The 23,768-nt window shown below is 56.8% G+C and overlaps 1 protein-coding gene across 2 annotated transcripts in view; it reads right to left on the bottom strand.

Annotated features, from left to right (window-relative positions):
- SPNS2 (SPNS lysolipid transporter 2, sphingosine-1-phosphate) overlaps positions 1 to 14,659 on the bottom strand; it is a 34,354-nt gene extending 19,695 nt beyond the window's left edge. For both annotated transcript variants that reach the window (XM_059908391.1, XM_059908390.1), the window contains exons 1-2: positions 14,125 to 14,659; positions 369 to 434 (exon numbers count right to left, since the gene is read on the bottom strand). In XM_059908391.1, coding sequence (XP_059764374.1) covers positions 369 to 434; positions 14,125 to 14,506 — 448 coding nt within the window. In that variant the 5' untranslated portion in view covers positions 14,507 to 14,659. The remainder of the gene's footprint in view (positions 1 to 368; positions 435 to 14,124) is intronic.
- Positions 14,660 to 23,768: the final 9,109 nt, after the last annotated feature.

Here is a 23,768-nt window from a genome sequence, read left to right as displayed (position 1 = left end):
GGGGCCGAGAACCTCAAGCCCTGGTCTAGTCCGGGACCCAGGTTCTCAGGCTCCTGCCCTGGGTTTTCGAGAGGCTCTGGGGCTGACCAGCTGGAGTTTCCTGTTTTGGCATCTGAGAGGCCATTCCCAGGTTGCCTGCATTCCTGTATCTCACCCACAGCCCCTCAGGGCAGGTGTTATTTGCTTTGCTTCACAAGAATAGAAGCAGAGGCTCGGGGAAGTGGTGCCTTTTGTGAGTGGCAATTGTGGGATTTGGACACAAAACTCACGCTCCTTCCAGTGAGTCAGGACCAGGGAAGAGACAGGCAGGGAATCCCCACCAGGTATTAGAAAGCGGGAGGGGGGCCAGGGCGGGAGGTGGGCCTCACCTGACTGCAGCAAGCCGGCGCCTCGGTCCTTGACCCCAAAGTGCTGCTGGATGTCCAGAAGGACACCTGGGAGGAGAAGACAGAGGGTGCTTACTGGCGACGCCTGACGCCCGGGTGCCCCCATTCGCACACCCCACCTAGGTGACCCTCAGCCCCAGCCCAGCCCTCTTTCCACCTTGCAGGGCCCAGCCTGGCCCCATCTAGAGAACCCCACCCTGCCGAGTTTAGCCAGGCCGCTAGAAACCTTGGAGGCCAAGCTTCTACCCTGAGGTGCTCACACTGGGGATAGGACCACATCCCCTCACTCGGCCCGTGTGGGGTCCAATGCACGGACAGGCGAGGCTCCTCCACGGTTACTCGGCCTGGCGGGGCAGCCAAGCCTCCTACCAGCCTGGGCCTCTTGCCCATCTGCAGCTCAGCCCCAGACTAAGTGCTGGGACCCCAGACGTGGACCCTGCCGTCAGGGGAGACCACAAAGCCCCCAGCCCGGAGAGTGGGTGGGCAGCCACTGAAAGCTGCCGGAGAAGCCCTCTGGCCAAGGAGAGGGCGGAGAGGGCTCACAGGCAACACAACACCCGCTCACCTGCACGTGTGCACAAGCACATGCTCCCCCAGCTGTCCTCAGGAGAATAACCAGGACTCCCAATTTTCTGATGCAGGAGCCCAGGGGCAGAGGGAAGCAGGCGGGGCTCCGGGCCTGCTTTCCTGGGGGAAGGGGAGCCCTTGAGGCCATAACTGCCCTTCTCCCAACTCCCAGCCACCTCTGCGCTCTCGCTCTCGTTAGGGCTTTTTCAATCAAAGGGGGGCGGCAACCAGAACAACTAGAAACGATCGACAGCTGTGGACAGACCGAGCCGTGGTTGTATAGAGGCCAGCAACTGCCCAGCCCCCTCTGACCTCGTGCAGCCCTCAACCAGGACTCCGGGGTAAGCCCAACCCCCAGCCCCACAGCTCCCAGGGCCCCTGCCTCAGCTTATCTGAGGACAGCAGGAGGCTGGGCCACAGGCCAGAGTCCCCCTGACCACTGCACATCTGCACTGAGAAGGAAGAGGGGAGAAAGGAGACAGGGCCTGTCTCAGGAGCTCCCCACGCAGGGGACAGAGGAAGGGACCAGGACCCTGCCTTCGGGGAACTCCCAGAGCTATTCGACATGATGATGATGATGTCAGCATTTAAAATGATGATGGTTTGTATTATTAAGTGCTTCATTAGTTTAACCCTCACACAACCCTATGAGGCTGGTACTATCATCTCGCTGGATGAGGAAACTGAGGCACAGACGGGTAAGCCACATGTTCAAAGTCACACAACAGGGAAATGGGTGAAAGTGGAATCTCCAAACACAGTACAAGGGTCCCGTCCAGTGGCTGGGGCTGGGGAAGAAGCCACTGTCCCCCCACCCAAGACCCAGGCATGGGATGCTGAGGGATTTCCTGTTATAGCAGCCTGACAGCCAAGAGCAGCTGGTCTCCTCCTTGTTAATACCCAGAGTGGATTCACCATAATTACCCATAATGAAGAGGCTGTGTGAGACCCAGCTAATGACTTAATAACCAGGGCGGGCTGTGACTTTACCTTGAAGGCAGAAGCCAGGGGCCGGTCCTGGGCCTGAGGATGACAGGTCCACCAAGTGGGATCTCCAAGGTGCCCCGACCCGGCCTCACAGGCCCTGAGTTAGATCAGGTCCTGTGGGTGGCATGGCTGGGCCCGACCTTGGGGAGCCACCCACACTCACCTCCCGGCCTCACAGCCCATTCCCAGTCCTGAGCCAGGGCCTCTGTAGCCTCCTGATCCGATCACATCCCTCTCTTGCAGAATCACCGTCACCTGTGGCTCCCCTGCCTTCAGCAGGCCGTGGGGCTGCAGGTTCAGCCCCGCCAACCCCACCCTCCAGCCTCACTTCTCAGGACACCACCCCGCACCCCACACCCTCGCCACCCCAAACTACTCGTGGGCCCCTGACTACACACTCTCCCTCTTCTTACCCTGGTGCAATTTTGTTGGCTGAGCTAATTCTCGCCATACCTTCATGACTAGTTTAGATGCCTCCTCTTCTGGGAAGTCTTCCCTAATTTCTCTCCCTCCCACCACCCTCCATAAGCTAGTTGCCCCCACTCTCCCCTGTCCATCCTTGTTTTAACACTTGTCACACTAGGATTAGTTTGTTCTACAGAGAAGACACAGAGGGACATGGATATGAGCTCCTTGGACCCACTGTGGCCGGGAGCAAAGAGCCACTAGTTACTGGTTCCTGCTAAGTTCCAGGTACTATGTGAGGCTCTACAGAGGGTATTTCTATCCCTGCTACCCAGGCTTATCTATGACTATCATCCCCATTTTACATATGAGGAAACTGAGGCTCCAAGAAATGAAATAACTTGTCATACAGCACATAAGATGTCAGGGTGAGATTTGAAACCGGGTCTATTATCAAAAACCAAAGCTTGTTTTTCTGCCACACGGCCTCTGCGTGGTTCACTCTTGCCCCCCAGCCCGGGGTCTGGCACACAGCCAGCCCCCAGTGACTGTTTCTGCCGTGGATGCATAGGTGGATGGGTGGGGGCCTGCCTCTCCCCCCACTAGATCATGAGCCCCCTGAGAGCTGGGACCATGGCAAGTCATCTCCAGAACCCAGGACAGAGACCATCACAATTTAGGCATTGGGTAGACGGAAGGATGGATAGAGTCAGGAGATGGTAGGAGGGTAAAACTCCCCCTGGGCCCTGCACTGTGGGTCCCCACCCACGGCCATATCAAAATGGTCATGATAAAGGCGGCATGTGTCCACAGCAAATCAAAACACTCTTGCTTCCTCCCCAAGGCACATCCTAGCCATCTGACTGGATGCACTCCCCCACCCATGACTTTAAGGTCCAGCATTTGCCTCTGCCTCCAGGAAGCCTTCCTTTTTTTTTTTTTTAAGATTTTTTTTTTTTGATGTGGACCATTTTCAAAGTCTTCATTGAACTTGCTACAACACTGCCTCTGCCCCATACTGTGGTTCCTTGGCCCTGAAGCAGGTGGGATCCCAGCTCCCTGACCAAGCATCCAACCCAAACCCCCTGCACTGGAAGGCGAAGTCCCAACCACTGGACCGCCAGGGAAGTCCCAGGAAGCCTTCCTTGACTTCCTCTACTGAACAGGGTTCCTCGTAAGGGGGAGGAATATTTCACCATATCCAGATGGGCATCCAGGGTCCCTGGGAACTCCTGAGCAGTCTAGACCCCAAGGCACGGGCAGCTTTGGATGTCCCCACCCCAGTACCCCCCGGCAACCCAGTCTTGGGTCCAAGGCCTGAGTTCCAGGCAGAAGGCCAGAGAAACCCTTCCAGGGAACAGGGCCTCGTACAGGCCGTAAGACCCTAGGTCAGGCCCTGCCTGAGCCTTTCTCGGTTGTTTTCCCTCTTCGAGGCCTGCAAAGGGCCACGGCTGCAGGCGGGTGAGACCCCACTGGCCACTGGCACGGGAAGCGTGTGTCACAGCAGCCCGGACTGTTGTCTCAGATTTTCCTCTGGGCTCCAGGCAGGCTTGGACCCACACACCCCCTCCCTTCTTCACCACAGCCTTATTTTTAGCCTCTTTCCTGGAGGCTGAGGTTTAGTGGGTCACAGGACGGGCCTCACGCCCAGCAGCAGCCTCCTCCAGCTCAGACCAAGCCCACTCCAGCCCCACCAGCCCAGGGCGGGCAAGGTGGGGCTCCCACCACACCCGCAGCCCCCCTCTGTCCCACGGCCACAGCTCCCGATCCAGGCCTCTCCAGGCAATCACCCCAAATCCACAGCCACAATCGTCCTCTGCCCACAGGGTCCTCCTCCCTGAGCCAAGAAAACATTCTGGAAAAGCAGGAGCACCTGAATTTTCTTACCCATTGACCCTAATTACACCCCTCTCAAGCCTCCAAGGGGCTCGCCTCTTGTCCGAGGCCAGCTGCCCCTCCTGCCCCCCGGGAAGCTGGCCCGGGTCAGCCGCTGGCTTGAGCTGTGCTATCAGCATCTCCCTCACTCCTGTCTCCTGCACACCAGCGCACAAATGTGCTCACCCCTCTCTCATCCTGCTGGTAACAACAGTCCGGCCTCATCCCCCCTGCCAGTCGCTCTTTCTCTCTCCCCCCTTCACAGCTGAAGGTCTTTTTTTTTTTTTTTTTTTTTTTTTTTTTTTTTAGTTCCCTGACCGGGGATTGAACCCAGGCCATGGCAGTGAAAGCACCGAGTCCTAACCACTGGACCGCCTGGGGATTCCCACAGCTGAAGTTCTTAAAAGAGTTCTCACCCCTCCCCAACTCGATGTCCTCATCTCCATCCCCGCCTGAAGCCAACTGCCTTCTGGTGGCTCAACCCCACAGGCTCTATCATGTCTCAGCATCCCAGCCACCTGGACCCCGATTCCACGGCTCCACCACCTACCTGGTCCACTCCCCAGACCAGACACCTGGGAGTCGGCCATAACACCCCCCTCGCCTCCCATGAATGGGCCCCAACGATTCTCTCTCTCCTTCACCAAATGCCTCCTCCCTGGACTCCCTGCCTCCAGCCTCTACTAGCCCATCCAGCATCCCTCCTGCAGCCTGACCACACAAGCACTTATCAACTTCCTATTAAGTCCTGGGCTGGGGTTTCAGAGACCACAAGACAATCTCTGAACTCAAGGAGCTAAGGCCGTGGCACAGTGGTTGTCAACTCTGGCTAGGGCCCAGAGTCACCCATGAGGTCTTCAAAATCCATTGGCCCAGGTCCCTGGTTCAGTAATACTACTGCTAACAACAACAATAATATGGGTGTTAACGTGTACTGAGTGCTTACTATATGCCAGACACTCTTCTGAGAGTGTAACCAAATTAGGTCATTGAGGGTGGCTTCCCAGTAGAGCTTAGTGGCTCCCTATTGCCATCCAAATTAAGCCCAGACTTCTTCTAGCATTTGAGGCCTCCGTGCTCCAGGTCTGCACAATCACCCTGTCTAGAAGCCAGAGCCAGGAATCTGTTAACACACTGCCCAGGTGATTGGAAACCACTGGCCTGGCTGGTCTGAAGCCCCTGTGACTCACATATCATGGCCCACAGGCCTCCAGGCCTTGACTACAGCCGTGCCCTCTTCCTGGACTGTTCATCTCCACCTGCTAAGATCCACCTCATCCAGGGCCCAGATCCAAGGTCATGTCTATCAGGGTGCCCCCCCCAACTCCCTCCTTTGGGGCTCTTGTTGAGGAGGTGCCTGTAACTTTGAAGGCACCCCCAGAGCTGGATGGAACCTGGCCCGACTCACCCATCTGGCTGGTCACAGATGCAGTGATCCCCCATCACTGCTGGTCCTTCAATAGCCCCTAGAGGAGCCAGGTCCAGAACCCAACCTGCTGACATCACAGAGTCCTCAAAAAGGCCAAGGTTTAAGAGGAAACCCACACTGACCTCAGGACCCCCCAGTTCAGACCAGCCTCAGATGCAAGGTTGGGACATGATCCTGAGGTCTCTTTCTGCCTTGTCATCCAGGGCAGGCCACCTGGCGCTCACGTTCACTTCCCAGACACAGCCATCATCACCCCATGTCTACCCTACCTCTCTCAGAGCAGCAGGCAGCATAGCTGAATTTCCAAGAGCATGGGCTCCAGAGCCAGACCATCGGGGTTCAAATCCTGGCTTCTCCACCTTCCCTGCTTTGTGACCTTAGGCAAGTTACTTAAACTCTCTGTGCCAGTTTCCTCTTCTGTAACAAGGATTAATTTTAAGATCTGCTTTATATGGTTGTTGTGAGGTTTAAATGGGTTGATCCATGTAAAATGCTTAGAATGGTACCTGGCACATAGTAGGTAGTCAATAAATGTTACAAACATTATCATAGGTCATCAAGATCATCATGGGGCAAGAGCCCCGGCTGTGACCAGTTCCCAGAGAATGGGAATTCCCACTTCAGCGTTCTTTTCTCCCACATGGGGGCAGATGGCTGGAAAGACAGAGCCTAGGGATCTGAAGGGATGGGTGATGCCTGCCATTGGCTGGTCCTTCTTGGAGGGACCCTGGTTCCCCTGTGGAGGCCTCAGGGCTGGCTCACTCTGGAAGTCTCACCCCTGCTCCAATGCAGGGCCGCAACTCCCACCCCGGTAATTATAGGGGCCTGAAGGCCTGGCTCTGCTGACCTGGCTCTGAATGGCTAAGGCTGGGAAACCACAGCCTGGCCCCGCCAGCACCCACCCCCTCCTTCCCGAGCCTAAGGGGGATGGGCCAAGGCAGTTCCTCAGCCAGAGACCCGGCTGTCAAGCACACTCACTTCTACCTGCCCCAGAGCTTCCACAGGGCAAGACCCTCCCCCCGTCCCCCAGGGACAAACTGAGTGACCTACAGGAGCATCTGGCCCCTATTCTGAGCCTCAGGTTGCCCATCTGAGATTGACCCAGGATCCCTATACATCCCTACTGGGTCCATTCTAAATCTTAATCGTGTTTGTTCTACATGTGCTAACCCGCCTACCCCCATGCCTGCCTACAGACCTGGGTCATCTGTCAGGACAGCTTAGTGGTCATCTCTGCAGGGACCATGAGGATGGGACCCCTGGCCCACAGCCTCAGCCCCTCAGGGAGGCCCCACCCCCTCCCTAGAAGACTTAAACTCCAGACTTGTCCCCATAAAGAGCACCCCATAGCACCCTTCCCTACCCAGGGCCCTGCCCACAGACCCCCCCCAGCCCGAGGCGAGCAGAACCACCCCCAGAGCTCAGAGAGCCCTCCCTCCCCATCCCCCCACCCCCATTCCCACCAAGCCTCTCTGCCCAGAGTGGGCGGGGACAGGCAGCGGGGCCTCTGGCCTGTGGTTCTGGTCTATCATTTGGGGCCAGCTTTCCTGGAACCAGACTCGGCCTTAGCAATTTGGGGGCTTTGCAGGGCCACTCCTTTCCCATCTCAGCCTCCCGGGCCTTGTTCTGGCTCAAGGACTCCCGAGACCAACAGGGGCCGCGGACAAGGTGGCCACACCCTTATCATGACCCATGGAGGGTGTGGCCTGTGTGGCCACAGACCCGGGATAAGTCCAGGGTATGGGGGGAGAGAGGGTGGGGAGAGATAAGAGACCTCAGAACGGCGTGGCTCAAGCCCACGAACCCTCAGCCTTCTCCCTGTGTGCTGCTCCAGTGGCCCAGGCGACCAGCGACTCCCGCCCCCGCTTCTCAGATGGAAAATTGAGATTCAGGGGGCGAAGGAAACAGGCCACAGAGCCAGGCAGGAGCCAGGCCGAGCAGACCCCTAAGCGCCCCGACCTGGCCTGTGCTCCCCACCGCACCCCAAAAAGCACCAGAAAAGAGGTTGCAGCCAGCCCCTTCCCAACATCCACACCAATCGCCCTCACCTGGGTGCTAGAAACAGTGTGTGACCAAGTAACACCCTCCCTCCCCAGGCACGGCCCTTTACAGTTTACAAAGCATAATGGTGCTCCTTGCTGCCTGGGACCCCATTTGCAAGTCCATGCTGGGCAGTGAAGGGACCGTGAAGACCCCACGGAGCTACCAGGCTGTGAGGGTAGACCCCAGCAAGGTCTCTATGGAGGCAGAGAACTGAGGGCAAGGCAGGAGGCTGGGACCCCACCCCTAGCCTCCAAGCTCTGGCTAGTGCATCAGTCCTGCTTCTTTCTTGCTCTAATATAAATGCTTCTGCCCTCCGCCGTATCTTCCCTAGGGCTCCTTTCACCAACCACTCCCAACTACCACAAGAGGGCCAGGCCCACAGCAGACCAGCGTTCTGCTTCACCCCACCTCGCAGTGTGACCTGGGACCAGCCCTTGGCCTCCAGTGCCCTACCTGCAGAAGAGACCAGACGAAGCCACCACAGTGCCCTCCTGCATATACAGGAGCCATTCTGCCCAGCATGGGGCCAGGAAGCCCCATTGTCAGGGCTGCGGGCTGGGCAGACAGGGACCACATTGATCTCTGCCCCCCCTTCCTTCTCAGAGACATGAGGCCTCCAGCTCATTGTGTGCCCTAGTCAGGACAAAAGGGCAGCGCCGGCCACCACGAGAGAAGCCCCAGCCTCGGCTACAGGGGCCTGGTCCTTGTCCAGGGTCGTTCAAACCTACCAACGCCCCTTCAGCCCAGAAGGATGGGCTTTGGGGACAGGCAGGGCCGGGTCAACTCAATTCTGCCACTCAGTCGGCCAACAAGAGCCAAGCCCGTGCCAGCCCCCCACACATACTGGGGACACAGAGATGACCAGGCTCAGCCCACGTGAGGCTGAAGGGAGACAGTCACCCTCTATGGGGGTAGGTGCCGTGATGGAGGTGGACAGAGTGAGGGGGATGTGGGGAAGACTTCCTGGAAGGAGGGCAGAGACACCACGGAGACCCGGCAGCAAAAACTAAGGTTGGCCGCTGCAGCATCTAGGGAACAGTCCTGGGTCGTCCTGGAAAAGGGAGGCACAGGCAGAGCCGAGCTCCAGAAGACAAGAGTCCCTGCGACCAAGTCATGCGCCCCATACTACCCTTGGGAGCAACACCTTGACCACAGAAAAAGAGGAACGAAATCATCTATTGTGGTTTCATGGCTCAGAGAGGGTCAGGATCTGCCTCAGGTCACACAGCAATTCTGATAAAGCCAGGAGTAGGAAGCTCAGCCCAGGAGACTGTCAGGGCCCAACCAGGAGCCCAGCCCCAGGGGCCTGGGGATCAAGACAGTGTCCTCTTTGCCTCCTTTGCTCTCATCCGCCTTCTACCCTCAGGATTTCAGGGCCCCACACCCAGGCAGAAACAAAGCCACTTCCTGTCTGGGGAAGGGACGTGGAACTCCTCCTCTCTGAGCAGCCTCACTCTCAGACCAGGCTGTACCCTGCAGCCTGCAGCCTTCCTGCCGCATTCACACAGGGAAAACTAAGGCACAGGCTGCGCCAGTCACTGGCCCTGGGTCCCAAATCAAGGCAGTGAGTTTCAAAGCACTTCTCTGACAGGTCAACGGCACAGCAAAAATGCTGTTAGAACCAGCCAGAGAGTGGCCAAGGAGGAAAAAGGAGCAAGGAAATGGGCTGCTGGCGGTTAGTCACTGGGGCACTGGCATTCCAGGCCAGCCCAGCCGTGCACCTGGACGCTGACCCACCAGACAGGCATTCTGGAATGTGGCCCTGGGACACCCCGCCCTGCAGACCTTACATAGTGCTGACTTGGTGGTGGCCAGGGCAGGGCCGCTCAAAGGGACAAAGCCACCTGAGGGGGCAGGGCGGGAGTGGTGTTGATATCCTTATCGACAAAAATAGACACGGAGCTTGAGGACTGACCTGGCTTCTACACACTCAGGTGACTCTGTAAAAGGCCCAGAGCTTCTGTTTCCCCAACCGTCAGCCCTGGACAGCCTCAACCAAGCAGACAGAAAAAGAGCTAAAAGCCCGTGCCTGGCAGCCCTTCCTGCGCGGAGGCCAGGTGTTTGGGGAAGCCCCCAGTCCCTGCCAGGCCTGGGTTCCAGGCTGGGTCCCTGCACTCCTCTCTCCTTCTGGGTTTGTGTTAGTGAGTGGTTGCCATGGATACCGGTCTCAGCTTCTTTGGCAGAAAAGGACTCCCCCAGGGCAGGGCTCTGCCTCTCCTCACCAGCCCCTGCTCCGCCCAATTTCAAGTGCCTGGTCTGCCAGGGGGCTGGATCAAAGGGAAAGAAACTAGGTCTCATGAAGAGAACAGGTGTCCCAGAGAAGTTGGGGGAGGATCTCAGCTTTCAAATAGTTATTCTCCAAATGTGAACAGGGCCTGCCCAGCTCCCTCTTGCTGGGCCTGGTTCCAGGAGCAGAATGCTGCCACCTACACCCTCAGCTCTGCTTCCATTTTACAGATGGAAGATTGGGAGCCCATGGGCACAGGCAGCTCCGGCACCAGGATGTAGAGCTGGTAAGAGGAGACTCAGGACCCTCGCCTGAGAGGCTCCTTCCTTCTCCTGACCTGGCAGCCAGGAGTGGGTTCCGAATGGAGAGTGGGTGGCTGCCAGGCTCGTAGGGGCCATGGGAGCAGGAGCCACGTGCCCCAGGGCAGCTCAAACTGCTGCTGTTAAACTGAGCTGAAACTCATCTGCCCAGAGGGCTTCTGCCCTGGCCAGCAGAGTCTCTGAGTTTCCAGGTCAGAAGCAGGGGGTATGCTCTGTCCTCCCCCTGAGAGAAGACCACACTGGAGGGTTCTGGTCCTGCTCCGTCCTGCCATGTGACCTTGGATAAGTTCCAGCATTCTCCCGGTGTCAGTGTCCTCATCCACCCAAGGAGGTAGGGGCAAGGGTTGAGAGGCAGTTTCCGGGCTACCTCACTGTCATCCAACTGAAACAATGCTCAGTAAGGAAAGCAAGAGCGGGAACCTGGCCCTTCTCACCTGCTTCTGAGACCTGCTGCCCTCAGGGGGTTCTCATGGGGAGGAGGGGGAGAAGGAGGAGGAGGAGGAGGAGGAGGGGGAAGAGGAGGGGGAGGAGGAGGGGGAGGAGGAGGAGGAGGAGGAGGGGGAAGAGGAGGGGGAGGAGGAGGGGGAGGAGGAGGAGGGGGAGGAGGAGGAGGAGGAGGAGGGGGAGGAGGAGGGGGAGGAGGAGGGGGAAGAGGAGGGGGAGGAGGAGGGGGAGGAGGAGGGGGGGGAGGAGGAGGAGGAGGAGGAGGAGGAGGAGGAGAGGCCATAATTAGCCAGATCACCGGGGGTGGCGCTGGGAATGCTAGGGCAGAGGCAGAACCTCCTGGAGTTCCCAGGATGGAGATCAGCCCTGGTGAAGAAGGGAGGGGTTTGCCAACGCTTCCTGAAAGGAACTGTCAGAGATCGAGAAACAGGAGGGCGCAGTGGCCAGGGCACAGCTTGGGCAGAGCCATGGAAGAGCAGGGAGCTGACATTTGTGAAGCTCTCCTAGGAGCCTGGCTTAAGAGACATTCTCATTTATGCCACACACCCCGGGAGGTGGAGGGGAGGAAATGATCACCCAGAAGGCTCAGGAGACATCCCCAAGGTCACACGGCTGGGAAGTTGAAGAGCCTGGATGTGAACTCTGGCATCAAAGACTCTAGGCCTTCACTGTCCACTGTGGTGGCCCCGAGCCACTGTGGCTGTTGGACACCTGAATAGCAACTAGTCCAAACTGACGTGTGCTGTAAATGTAAAACACACTGAGTTTCGAAACTCAGTATGAAAAGTAGGCGAACTATCCTATGAGTAGCTTTTATATTGATTACATGTTGAATTATGTTGGATATATTGAGTGGAATAAAATACATTATTAATTCACTTCACCTACTCTTTTTACTTTTTTAATGTGGCTACTAGAAAATTTTAAATTATAGCCGTGGCTTGCATTATATCCCTTTTGGACAGAGCTGGTCTATACCATGAAAACAGAAATGCACAGGACAGATTTAAAGGAAGAGAGTGGGAACTCACCCCATTTTTTGATGGGGGAGGCAGGGCCAGATGGTGAGGTTCTCAGGGATCAGGTGGGTGCAAATATCAAAGATGAATGAGCAGTGGAGTGTCTGCCTCCCCTCCTCTGTCCCAGCCGGACAGCCAGCAACAGGTGGACTGGGGCCAGGGATGACCATTCCCCTGCGGCCCCCCCAATCTCCCAAGATACATCAAGCCATAGTAGTTGCCATAGAGACAATAAATCTTCCTGAAAACTGAACTTGGCAGCAAGGGGGTGGTGGTAGGAGAATCTACCATAAAGAGAGAGGGAGGGAGCCAGGTTTATCCGGAGAGGAAATCTGTGTATGCTGTGTGTTGGGGGCAGGGTGGTACATGGGCTCCCACCCTGGAGGGACAGGGAGGGATGCACAGCTCAGGCGGTGTTTGCACAGAGCTTTCCGGGCCTTCCTCCCTACTGCCCCACCCCCCCTTACCAATTCACCAGAAATTTCCTATCTTGTTCTCCCATTCTGACTCAGGGACGCAAGTGGGGGTGGAGGCAGATAAGCACCAGCCCTCCCTGATCCCACCGTCGCACCTCAGCCCCTAGCAGAGTCAGTTTCCCTAAGAATATCAGAGGGGGTGGTCTGGGGCATGAAAAAACAAATTGGAAAGTGTTACAGCGCTAGAAGCAGGCCATTTATTGCCCAGCTGAGAGGGTGGGAAACAGGCAGATCGAACACCAGCTTTGTTGTGCACTCTCCGGGCCATCTTGGACAAGGGCCTCGGTTTGCCCATCTATGGACAGAAGTCGATGTTGCACTAACTACAGGCCCCCCGTGTTCTCTGACTTCTCCCCACTTTAGGGTGGCACCTAAGCTCCCAGGTCCCAGGCAGCATGGCACATGTGTGTGCCATGGGGCTGGTGCACAGGGGCTGGTGCACTTGGGCGGTGCTGGGTACTCCTGCTCACCAGGCCAAAGTAAGAGCCCCTTGAGCTCGACCCGGAAACTGGTGCCACTGGTACCCACTTCCAACTCCCCGCAGGGAAGGTCAGAGAGATAAAGGGTTTTGAAAGTGGGAGTGGGGGAAGGCGGAAGCCTCTGCTCTCCCATCAGAGTTCCTCCTTCCACTTGACACAAAAGGCCATTCAACAGAGTGGGAGACTTGAGTCCTAGGGAAGGGGACCCAGGTGGCATATGTTTTATGGTTTAAGCCAGGGCTTGCCTCTCTCCATGGGTACAAAGTTCTCTTTCGAGTCTGTCCAAGATTCCCCCCTCTATCTTTTTTCTTTTTTTTCTAGTTCCAGATTTTACTAAGCTGTGGTTAGGCCAGCATGCCAGGACGTCAGGTATCCAGTCACTGCTCTCCCATGGCAGAGAGCCCCCACATGCTAGCCTGGCCAAAGTCTCTTTCTCTCAAGGCTGCACCCTTCCCACCCATGGGCAGCTCAATTTAGGGAAAACCCCTGTTCACAGGCACCCCCCCCCCGCCCCCCGCCCCAGAACTGTGGGAGGGGAGCGAGGAGACTGGAATCCCAGAACGCCCTTCCATCCCCAAAGGGCCTGAGGACCAACCACCTCACAAACGGGGAAACAGACCTAAACATAGGCTAAGACCGGCCCAAGGTCACACACCAAGCACAAGAGGGGAAAATCCGGGGCTAGAACTCAGTTGTTCTATCTACCTCTACCCCCTCCCCAAGGCTGATTCCCGGAGATGCTCACAGAGGATGAGGCAGCCCCAGTGGCCCGCGCCCTACCGCAGGCCCCAAGCGACACAGAACAGGGGGAGGCATCTTCGGGCCTCTAGCCAGGGCCAGCTGCAAACCGCATCCTGGGTCCCCAGGCGCCGCGGACCCGCCCCGCCCCTCCCTCCGCTCCCCGCAGCCCCAAGCCTTTGTCAGCCACGCGCTCACACGCTCACACACACATCCGCGCCGCCCGCGAGCACACACTTGGTTTCCCCTGGCACACACCCGCAAGGGGCGCGCGCACTCGCCGCACGCACGCAGGGGAGTGGAGACGGCGGAGGAAGGAAGGAACTGACCGGCTACGGACCGACAAACAGCCTGGGCTGGGGGAAGGGGAGGAGAGGCCCGGGAACCTGAGGCTGGGGCGGATGGGGGCGCGGAGGCCAGAACGCAGAGAGACGCAAAGGAGACTCTCTCGCAGAAGAGGACAACGGATGGGACGTCAAGGGCTGGCGAGGACGCGCGGGCTACTCCAGGGGTGGGGACTCCCCCCTACCCCTGGCCCGGGGGTGCGGGGGCCGGTCCCTGCATTGGACCCGTATATCTCAGGGCATCACTTGCCCAGTTGTGCCTGAACGGAGGGCCCTTAGGGACCCCACGAAAGGCTTGGATATAGGGGGCCTGGGACCGAAGGCTCCCCGAGGTACCTCGAGGCAGAGGGTCCTGGTTCTTGGGCTGGGTGGGGCACTCGCTCACCTGCTACGGTGTACCTGTCCAGGTAGTTGAGCACGTTGCCCAAGCTGAGGATGGCAGCGGCTGCCCCCCGCCCGCGGCCCAAGCTGGCTGGTTTGGGCTGCTGAGCGCCGAGGCCCTTGGCAGCGGCTGCGCAGCTGGGGGTGCTGGGGGTGCTGGGGGGTGCGGAAGGGGCCCGTCTCACGCTGCCCGACAGCGTCTGCACCTCATCGTCGGCGGTCGCCACTCCAGCGGCGCCCGCTGCCCGCGCCCCGCAGCAACCGCCACCGCCGGCCCCTCGCTGCGCCCCCCGGCGCCGGCGCCGCCGCTCCGCGTCCGCCTCCTCCTCCTCCGCGCCGCCCGCCGCCGCCGAGGCGCATTCCAGGCACATCATGCCGGCCGGCATCGGGGCGGCGGGGGGCGCGGGGGGCGCGGGGCCCAGCTTGGGCCCACTCAGTGCGTGTGTGCGCCGAGGAGCTGCCGCTGCACCATCCCGGCCGGGCCCCGTCGGCTCCTGCGCTCCGACCCCGGCTGCGGCGCTGCCACCGTTTCAGCCCGGTGCGCCGCGGTCGCCGCCGCTGCTGCTCTGACAGCTGCGGCCCGGCCCCGCCCACCAGGCCCGCGCCCAATCAGCCCCGGGCTCGGGCCACAGCCCCGCCCCGCACGTGCTGCCCCCGGGGGGGCGGAGGGGGAGGGCCGGGCCGCAGAGCCCCTCCCGCCCGACGGGGGCGCAGTCACTCTGGAGCCGCGTGGCCGCCGAGGCTGACGAGGACCCGGAGGGGGTTTGTGGGGAGCTACGGAGCTAAGAGTAGCGTCCGGGAAGCAGGACTTCCCAGCACCCACTCAGTGCCCTCCCTCCCCCCCGCTCCCTACCGCGGCGGAGACTCTGGGAGAGAGCTGAGGGCTAGAGCTCAGGGCATACGGACATCCTGGAGAGAGGGTCTCAGATGGTTAAGTCAGGGGCGCGGGTAGGAGGGCCCGTGGCCGCTCCAGCAGCTACTCACCCGCCATGATTTAATCAGTTCAGGGAGGGCTGCGTAAGAACCAAGAAGCGTGACGGGTGGGGGGTTGGCCCAGGACCCAGGCCTCCACCAGTCACAGAAGGCTATGTCGCCCACCTCTCCGGGGAAGCTCAGATCCAGCCCCCTGCCTCCTGCTGGGCCCATTCCTGTGTGCACACCGAGACCCTACCCCTGCCCCTCAGAAAGGCAGCCCCTGGCAGAGAGAGCCAGGGCTCCAACCGGCCCCCTCCCCCACCCCCGAAACAGGGCATTGAAAGGGGGCCTTCTCTCCTGAGGGCACGGCAACGGGCAACCGCAAGCATCACACTTCAGCAGCGCACGACAAAGCCCTGAATGGGAGACAGGAGGCTGGGTCCTAGCCCAGTTCTGCCCTGGTGTGTGGCATGACCCTAGACAAGACCCCTAACTTTCTCTGGGTCTCAGTTTCTCCCTCTGGGGGTAGATAGGAGGATAGGATTTAAAGGGTCTGGAAGTCCCCCAGGTCCTCCCTTGGGGGAGCGGGGAGCCCTGTCTCCTGTGCAGAGTGGTCAGGTAGTTTCTGTATTCAGGGCCACAATCTCCACTCTCACCCATCTCAGAGGGGCTGTGGTTTTGGTAAGCTCCCTCCCCCATTCATTTGTTTGCAGCTTTGAAATGAAAATCCTGTACAGAGTGCTGAGGACATAATGTTAGAACCAGACAGAGCCTGGGAAACCAGAATTATTCACACACAGGTTCCAGGGCCCATAAATGACCCTACCATGGACATGCAGCCAGTTGGCAGCAGGGCTGGTGCTGACCCAGGTTGGTGCAATACCTTTGGCCTGGGCTGGGAGCTCAGTTCCCACTGCAGGCTGTTCCAGATCCCACATCCACGGGCAGGTGCATCTCGTGAAGGTGTCGGCCACAGTGAGTCATGGCATAGCCAACGGGTGACACAGCACAAGGCACCCCTCCCCACTCCCGCCCCACTGTCTCTTGTGAGCAGAGTTAATCCCCAAGCTGGTGTTTCTTGGCGCCTTCGAGGTGTATTTTAAATTCTGCAAAGTGACTAAAAATATGCTTCGTCGTGTTGGGTATGAATGACTGTGACGGGAGGGTTAGGAAAACAGATTTCATTCTGAAAGTTGCCTTGCTGCCTCTTTCCAGCTTGCTGAGCGCAGGCCTGCAAAGCTGGATGAGGGAAGTTCCACGGGGTGGCCCAGGATGGCAGGTGATTAAACAGGGAAGGACAGACCTAGGAGCTCCATGAGGTTCGGACTGAGCCCTGGCACTGACTTTCATAACTGTGTGATGGTGCCAGCTACAGGACAGTGCCCAGCAGGGGGATGTGGCCAGCTAGGGGACCGTCCAGCAGTGAAGAAGGCAGAACCGTGGCTCTAAGCCCAACACCATGGTCCCCTTCCCACTCCCCAAAATTCCTCATCCTTTCAGCCACAGCCCTGCCCAGGGAGCAGTTTTAGGCCTTAGCCAGAAAGGGGAGCATTCCCTTTCCATGGCACTGCCTTTCCACCACTGAGTAGGCTCCGGAGCAGGGGAAAATTGGCAGAGTTTTGAGCCTTTCAAATTTGGGGGCCCTCTAAGCTGCCACCAAGCAAGCCAGCCATTCCCAGTCTGTGGGTTTTTCTGGGATTTTAACTCAAAGGCACTCTCTAGAGTGGGTCCTTAGGTGGGATAAGGGGCCACCAAAGGCACGGTGATGGGGAGGTCAATAAGCCCTTTGGGGCTGTATGGCCCTGGGCAAGTCACTGTGGCCTACTGAGAGCCTCTGGGACCATCAGCTATAGAACTTGTAGGGTTCTTATCTTCATCTCACAGATAAAGAGACCCAGGGAAGAGAAGTAATCTACCTAAGGTCACTAGTAAATGATGAGGCTTGCACTAAACCCAGGTGTGTCTACCCCCTAATCCAGTGTTTCCTCTACTGCCCCATAGCGACGCTCTTAGCTTCTCCAGGACAGAGCTTCCTCATCAGCGTAATGGGAGGCTGAACTCAATGATGGCCAAAGGGCCTTCTGATATTCATTCATTAGGTCTAGACCATAATTTCAAAACAAATGGGGCACATTTCACTAGTGGCCAGTGTCCCAAGGGCAAGTATATTTGGGAAATGGTGGGATAAACACAGAGAATTAGGTTTCCTAACTGAGGAACTTTTCAGAGTCTTTAATCTGAGAGTGTACACTGGGAGTCTCCCATGGGGAAGTATAGGCTGCCATGTCCCCATGTGTACTAGACCACAGAACATCTCGTAAGATGACTACAGCTTTGCAGAACACACTCTGAGAAACACTGGCTCCCCCACGGCTGCTACCTGGGAGCTCAGTCCACCTCCCCTCTGCCCATCTCCCTACACAGGAGTGTCTCCAGGGCTCAGCCTCAGTCTCCTCCCTGCTCACACGGCACACTCTCCCTTGGCAGCCTCTCACCCATGCTTGGGCTTTCAACAATTATCCACCTCCCTAGGACACCCCAACCTCCATCTCTAGATGTGGCCTCATCTCCAAGCACTAGGTCCATATGCAGTTTCCTGCACACTCCCCCCTAGATATCCCCCAGCACCTTAAACTCAGCACATCCAAGACTGAACTCATCATCTTTCCCCTAAACCTGCTCCCACCCAGTATCATTTATCTCTTGACAAATAGCAGCAGCATCCACATTGTCACTGAGCTGGAAACCTGGGAGCCACTTGGGACTCCTTCTTCTCCCTCAACTCCCACCTCTAGGGCCTGTCCATTTTTTCTCTTTAATATCTCCCAGTGTCCCAGTTGCTCATGGACTTAGCTCAAACCTCTCCATGTCTCACTTGGACCCTTTTTTTTAATTTTTTTTTTTTTTTTTTTTTATTTATTTATGGCTGTGTTGGGTCTTCGTTTCTGTGCGAGGGCTTTCTCTAGTTGTGGCAAGTGGGGACCACTCTTCATCGCGGTGCGCAGGCCTCTCACTATCGCGGCCTCTCTTGTTGCGGAGCACGGGCTCCAGACGCGCAGGCTCAGTAATTGTGGCTCACGGGCCTAGCTGCTCTGCGGCATGTGGGATCTTCCCAGACCAGGGCTCGAACCCGTGTCCCCTGCTTTGGCAGGCAGATTCTCAACCACTGTGCCACCAGGGAAGCCCTCACTTGGACCCTTTTAAAGATCAACACCACCTGTTCCAACATTCCCCTCCGGTCTTTTTCTTTTCTCTTTTTTTCAGCCACATGTGAAATCTTAGTTCCCCGACCAGGGATCGAACCCACAGCCCCTGCAGTGGAAGCGCGGAGTCTTAACCACTGGACTGCCAGGGAAGTCCCCCCTCTGGCCTTTTCTTCATATTTCTTGCCAGTAATTTTCTAAATCACACATAGAACCCTACCACTACCTTGCACAAAACTTCTCCATGGCTCTCCACTGCCTACAGGATTAAAAATATCTTAAGTTCCTAACTACGAAACAGAAACAGACTCACAGACATAGAGAACAGACTTGTGGTTGCCAAGGGGGAGGGGGGGGTGAGGGAGGGATGGATTGGGAGTTTGGGATTAGCAGATGCAAACTATTATATATAGATTGGATAAACAACAAGGTCCTACTGTATAGCACAGGGAACTATATTCAATATCCTGTAATAAACCTTAATGGAAAAGAAAATGAAAAAGAATATATATATGTATAACTGAAACACTCTGCTGTACAGCAGAAATTAACATGACATTGGAAGTCAACTATACTTCAATAAAATAAATTTTTAAAAAATATCTAAGTTCCTTAACATGATCTCCGATAACCCTTCATGACCCATGCCAATCTCCAGCCTCAGATCCTACTGCCCATCTCTCAAAATTACACTCGTCTACACTGAAAATTGATCTCCCTGAACTCGCTCATAGTTATGATACTTCCTGGAGCCCAGAGGAGTGGCAGGAATTGGGGGCAATTGTCTCTAGTCCCCGCTCTCCCCTCAACACAAAAGCCCTTGTCCTACTAACACAACGATGGTTCAGGACCACGGAGAGCGTCACCTGGCCAACCCCCTCCCCTGGCTTTTTAGCCCTGCTCTGCCTATGCTGTCTACCTAGGTCACTCCTCCCATTAGTCCTTCAGAAATCCAGCACAGCCATGACTTCCTCCAGGAAGCCCTCCCTGACCTGCTTGTTTAAATTGTCATTTCCTCCCCTAGGTTACTTGAGTAACCTGTGTATCCCTCCTCCATCACACCAAACTCACTGTGCTGATTATGTTTGTACATGAGTCCGCCACTCCCCTCCACCAGCCCAACAACAGATCGTGAGCCTTAAGGGCCCATACACTGTCTGATTCACTTCCGCTGTCCAGGACAGAGGAGATGCTCAGAGAATGTTTGTGATTGAATGAGTAAATGACATTTAGCAGGTGCTCAGTAAGTGTGTGCTGATTTGCATCATGTATCTGTTGCTCTGCGTGACTCAGAAACCAGCCAGATTCCTCTCCGGGCCCTTCTGGTAAAGGCATTTTCTCCCGGATTGACTCCACCCTCCACTAGCTTCCCTGTGCCATTTCCCTCCACCCTTTGAATACGTTCTCCACAGGTCACCACCCACGGGTAGGGAAAGGACACCTCCTCTCTGCTCCTGCTGTTGCCAAGCTGGGGACTTCTTGGAGCCCCTCCATCCCCCAGCCTGGGCCTGCCTCACGAGTTTTGCTCAGAACGCTTCGTCTCTGCCTCTCTCTCCTGCTCAGAACAGATGGCTCTGAGTCCCCACTAACACAGAAGTTCCTGTTCTGTCTTTTGAACATTCTTAACACTTTCTGAATTATAGATGCTCCAATCTCCTTTGATCATGGACTCAAGCTATCAGAAGTGAAGAATCCCTTGAAGGACACTGAGTCCAGCCTCTTCCCTGTCCCATGAGAGGCTGCATCTGAGAGAAGGCCAGTGGCCTGCCCAGGATCACTGTAATGGACACAGTCGTTGGTTTTTGTGGGGGGTTTTTTTTTTTTTTCGGTCTTTTTTTCTTTCATTGATGTTTTATTTTGATGCTCAATGTCCATTTCCCTTCCTAAGTGCACCCTGGTTTCCTGAGCTATAAATCAAGGCATGGGCATAGGCTCCAACTGGACTCTCTCATCCAGGGCTTTAAATCTTGAGCAGGGTGGAAAAAGAATAGGGAGAAAATGTCCCAATAAGATGGCCCAGGAGCCCTGGCTCCTGAATCTCCAAACTTCCCATAGATTCTGTGAGCTCCTGAGGTCTTCAACAAATCCCTTTTTTGCTTAAGATATCAGTCAGTTTCTGTTGCACGCCACCCTACAACCTTAACTGATGTGGTCACACAGAAGGAGCACGTGCAGTCCCATACCTCCCTGTGTCAGATAAGGCTTGGCTCCAGCAACCTCTGGTTGCCTCCTGCAGCTGCATTAAACCAGAAAGCTCACAGGCCCACCCAGGCATGGAGGAAAGATAGACTCTTCAGGGAATGAAACAGACTGATGTCTGGTGTTGCAGGGGGACAAGCCAGGATTGGGGTGACCATCTCAAGGCACGTGTTTAACCCTCCAAGCCTGAGGTCAGGGGGGAAGAAGAGTTTTCTCATCCAGACCCTATAAACGCCTCCTCACATGCTCACACACCAACACAGAAATGAGCACACACAGGCACACGCACACTGACCAAGCACACCTGCATACCTCGATGGCACCTGGGAGCTGGAATGCAGCGTGTGTCCAGGAAGAGCAATTAACACATGATGTGAGCAGATCAGGTCTGAGGGCCTCGTCCTGCTCAGCAGTGTGTTCCCTCATCAACATTCCCAACAAGTGAGTCCAGAGTATCAGGGATTGGGAACACCCAGCAAGTGCCCTGTTGGCCAGAAAGGTGTGTTCTATTGACCACTCCTCGTGCCTAGCCTGAGTGGCTGGGCTCTCAGAGACCTGTACCTGTGACCTCAGCACAGTGAGGTCTGAGTGACCAGCCCCAGAGAGGCAAGGGGTGGGAGCTGAGTACAGCTGGGGTTGGGTTGCTTGCAGAACAGATACTGGTCTCTTCCTCCCAGAGTCTACCAGCGCCCCCCCTGCTCCTGCCCCACCTCAAAACACTTTGGATGATAACATAGTATAAACTCCTGGTGAGGCATTTTGTCTAGCTCAGTCCCAGAAAGCACCACCCTGCCCTGCCTGGCAACCCAAACCCCAGAAAGCACTTGAGTCAGAAAGAACTACCCTGATGATAGGATTCAAGCCCCAGCTCCTCAGCTGGCATCTGAGCCCTCTGGTCCCAGCCAGTCTCTCCTGCTTCCTCTCTCTCCCCCAAAACACACATACCCCCTCCTTTCTGACCACACCACACCTCTCCGTGATTCATCACATATCTTCTGCCTCACCCCCTGTACCTTTGCCTGTTCTATCCACCAGGGATTCCCTTCCCCACACCTTCTCTGGCTATTTACCAGCTCCTAGGCCGACTCCTCAAAACTTCTGAGGGATGTAACCCCTTCTTCTGCCCATAGGTGTGCCTCACTTGGCCCAGCCAAATGTTTCCCTGTTCCTTCTGGGGCTGTGAGGTCCAAGGGCAGGGTTGGAGTCACTGCCCAACACCAAGATGGGCACCCACTAGTACCAACGCATGTTTCTGGAACTGGCATAAATGAGGTTTCCGATCTTTCGCCCCAGCCTGAGGACTCTGAGGTGGGAGAGGTGGGGGTAGCTGATGACTCTTGGGAAGCCCTTGCCCATCTCCTGGGAGCTGAATCTCACAGGGGTCCTCCCCAGGATTGTAGGGAAGAAGATCCTGGAGCTGGGCTTCTGTGGACCTAGACCCAGCCCGTGAGAAATCACACGAGGTCTAGGTTAGAAAAATCACATGCAACACACCTCTTAAATATAGCTGGGGAGTCTGCAGCTCAGAGAGGACAGGAAGTGGCCCGGGTCACACAGCCAGTGAATCCCGCACAGACTGACTGCCTCCTTCTCAGAAGAAACCAAGTATGATACTGTGATTTCTAATAAGAAATATATATTTGGTCTTCATCCTGTTTCTGGCACAGAGCTCCTAAAACCCTTGGAGTTTCCTAGGTGATGAGAGCCCTGAAAGTGTCTTTCCTTTGTTAAGGAGGTGACTCTTGGGACTCACCTAAGGATAGGCTGCTTGCCAGAGAACCAGCCTTGTGATTAGGTTGGAACTTTCAGTTCCACCACCCCCGCCAACTACCTCCAGGGATGGGAGAGAGGCTGGAGATTGAGATCAAACGCCAGTGACGATGATTTAATCAATCATGCCTAAGTAATGAAGCCTCCGTAAAATCTAAAAGGACTGGGTCCGGAGAGCTTCCGGGTTGGTGAACACGTGGACATCTGGGGAGAGTGGTGCCTGGAGACAGCATGGAAGCTCCACGCCCTTTCCCCATCCCCTGTCCTATGCATCTCTTCCATCTGGCTATTTCTGAGCTATACTTTATAATAAACTGGCAATACAGTGAGTAAATGGGTTTCCTAAGTTCTCTAGCACATTGATGGAACCCAAGGAAGGGGTTGTGAGAACCTTGGATTTACAACTGGTCACAGCCTGGACTTGTGATTGGCATCTGAAGCGTGGCACAGGGGTGGCAGGGACAGTCTTGTAGGACTGTACCCTTACCCTGCGGAATCTGATGCTATCTCTGGGTAGACAGTCTCAGAGTCGAGTTGAATTGTAGGACCCCCAGCGGGAGTCAGAGAATCGCCTGGTGGTGTGGGGACGGCGCCCCTCCCCCGCACCACACTGTAACTGGGTGCAGAACCCTTACCATGCATCCTCATGAATCCTTTCTCTCCTAACCTCGGGGCCGGCCGTTTCAGGAGCGCCAAGCATCAGATCGTGGGTGCAGGGGGAGGTCACCCTGGTGACGGCTGCTCCTGAGCGGGGGCTGAGACTTGGGGGTGAGGGTGGCAGGTGCGGACTGAACGGGAGCTTCCAGCTCCTGGAGCCTGTCCCACCCAGCATAAGGGGCAGGGGGGACACCACAGGGGGCAGGGGTGGAGCAAGCAAGGGTCGGGGGTGAGTGTGAGTCTGGGTCACTGCTCTGCCCACAGCTGCTGGGAGGCAGGCCCAGCCTGGCACACCGAAGGCGGCGATCAGCAAGTGAACGGTGATTGCCTGGCTGGGCACCAGGGCAGGGGAGACCTGCTTAGGCTCATGGCGGAAAGAACATGCCTCCCCACTGCTGCCCGCCTGGAAGCTGTTGATCTCCTGCGGGGCGCCCTGCGCCCAGCTGCTCCGAACCCAGGGGCAAGTATGAGTCCCAGCGAGCCGGCCCTCCCCGTGGAGGCGGAGGCCGGGATGCAGAGCAGGGCCCTCAGGCACAGCCATGCCAGCCCCCAGCGTGGGTCTGTGCAGGCCTGGGCACTCCTCTGAGTGCCTGCTTGGTTCCTGCAGCCACACTCCCACACCAGCACCGGAGTAGAAACCTCTCTTCAAGACTACTGATTCAGCCCCCACTTTAGTTCAGAGGGCGAACGCACGCGGAGGGCTGCCCTGTGCCCTCCTGACCCTGCAGACTGGGGAACCTGGGTCAGAGCAGGCGGTCCAGGGTGGGGACGCCCAGAGACCCAGGCTGAGGAGCCCTGCATCCTTGGCCCAGACCGCCCACCTCCTCGTCTCCTGCTTCTAATCCCAGCAGAGACCCCTTGAGGCTATAAATAACAAGATTGTCTAAAGGCCTATATCCACGGG

This window comes from Balaenoptera ricei, chromosome 20 (genome assembly GCF_028023285.1).
Source record: "Balaenoptera ricei isolate mBalRic1 chromosome 20, mBalRic1.hap2, whole genome shotgun sequence".
NCBI lineage: Eukaryota > Metazoa > Chordata > Mammalia > Artiodactyla > Balaenopteridae > Balaenoptera > Balaenoptera ricei.
This window is presented reverse-complemented; position numbering and strand designations above follow the sequence as displayed.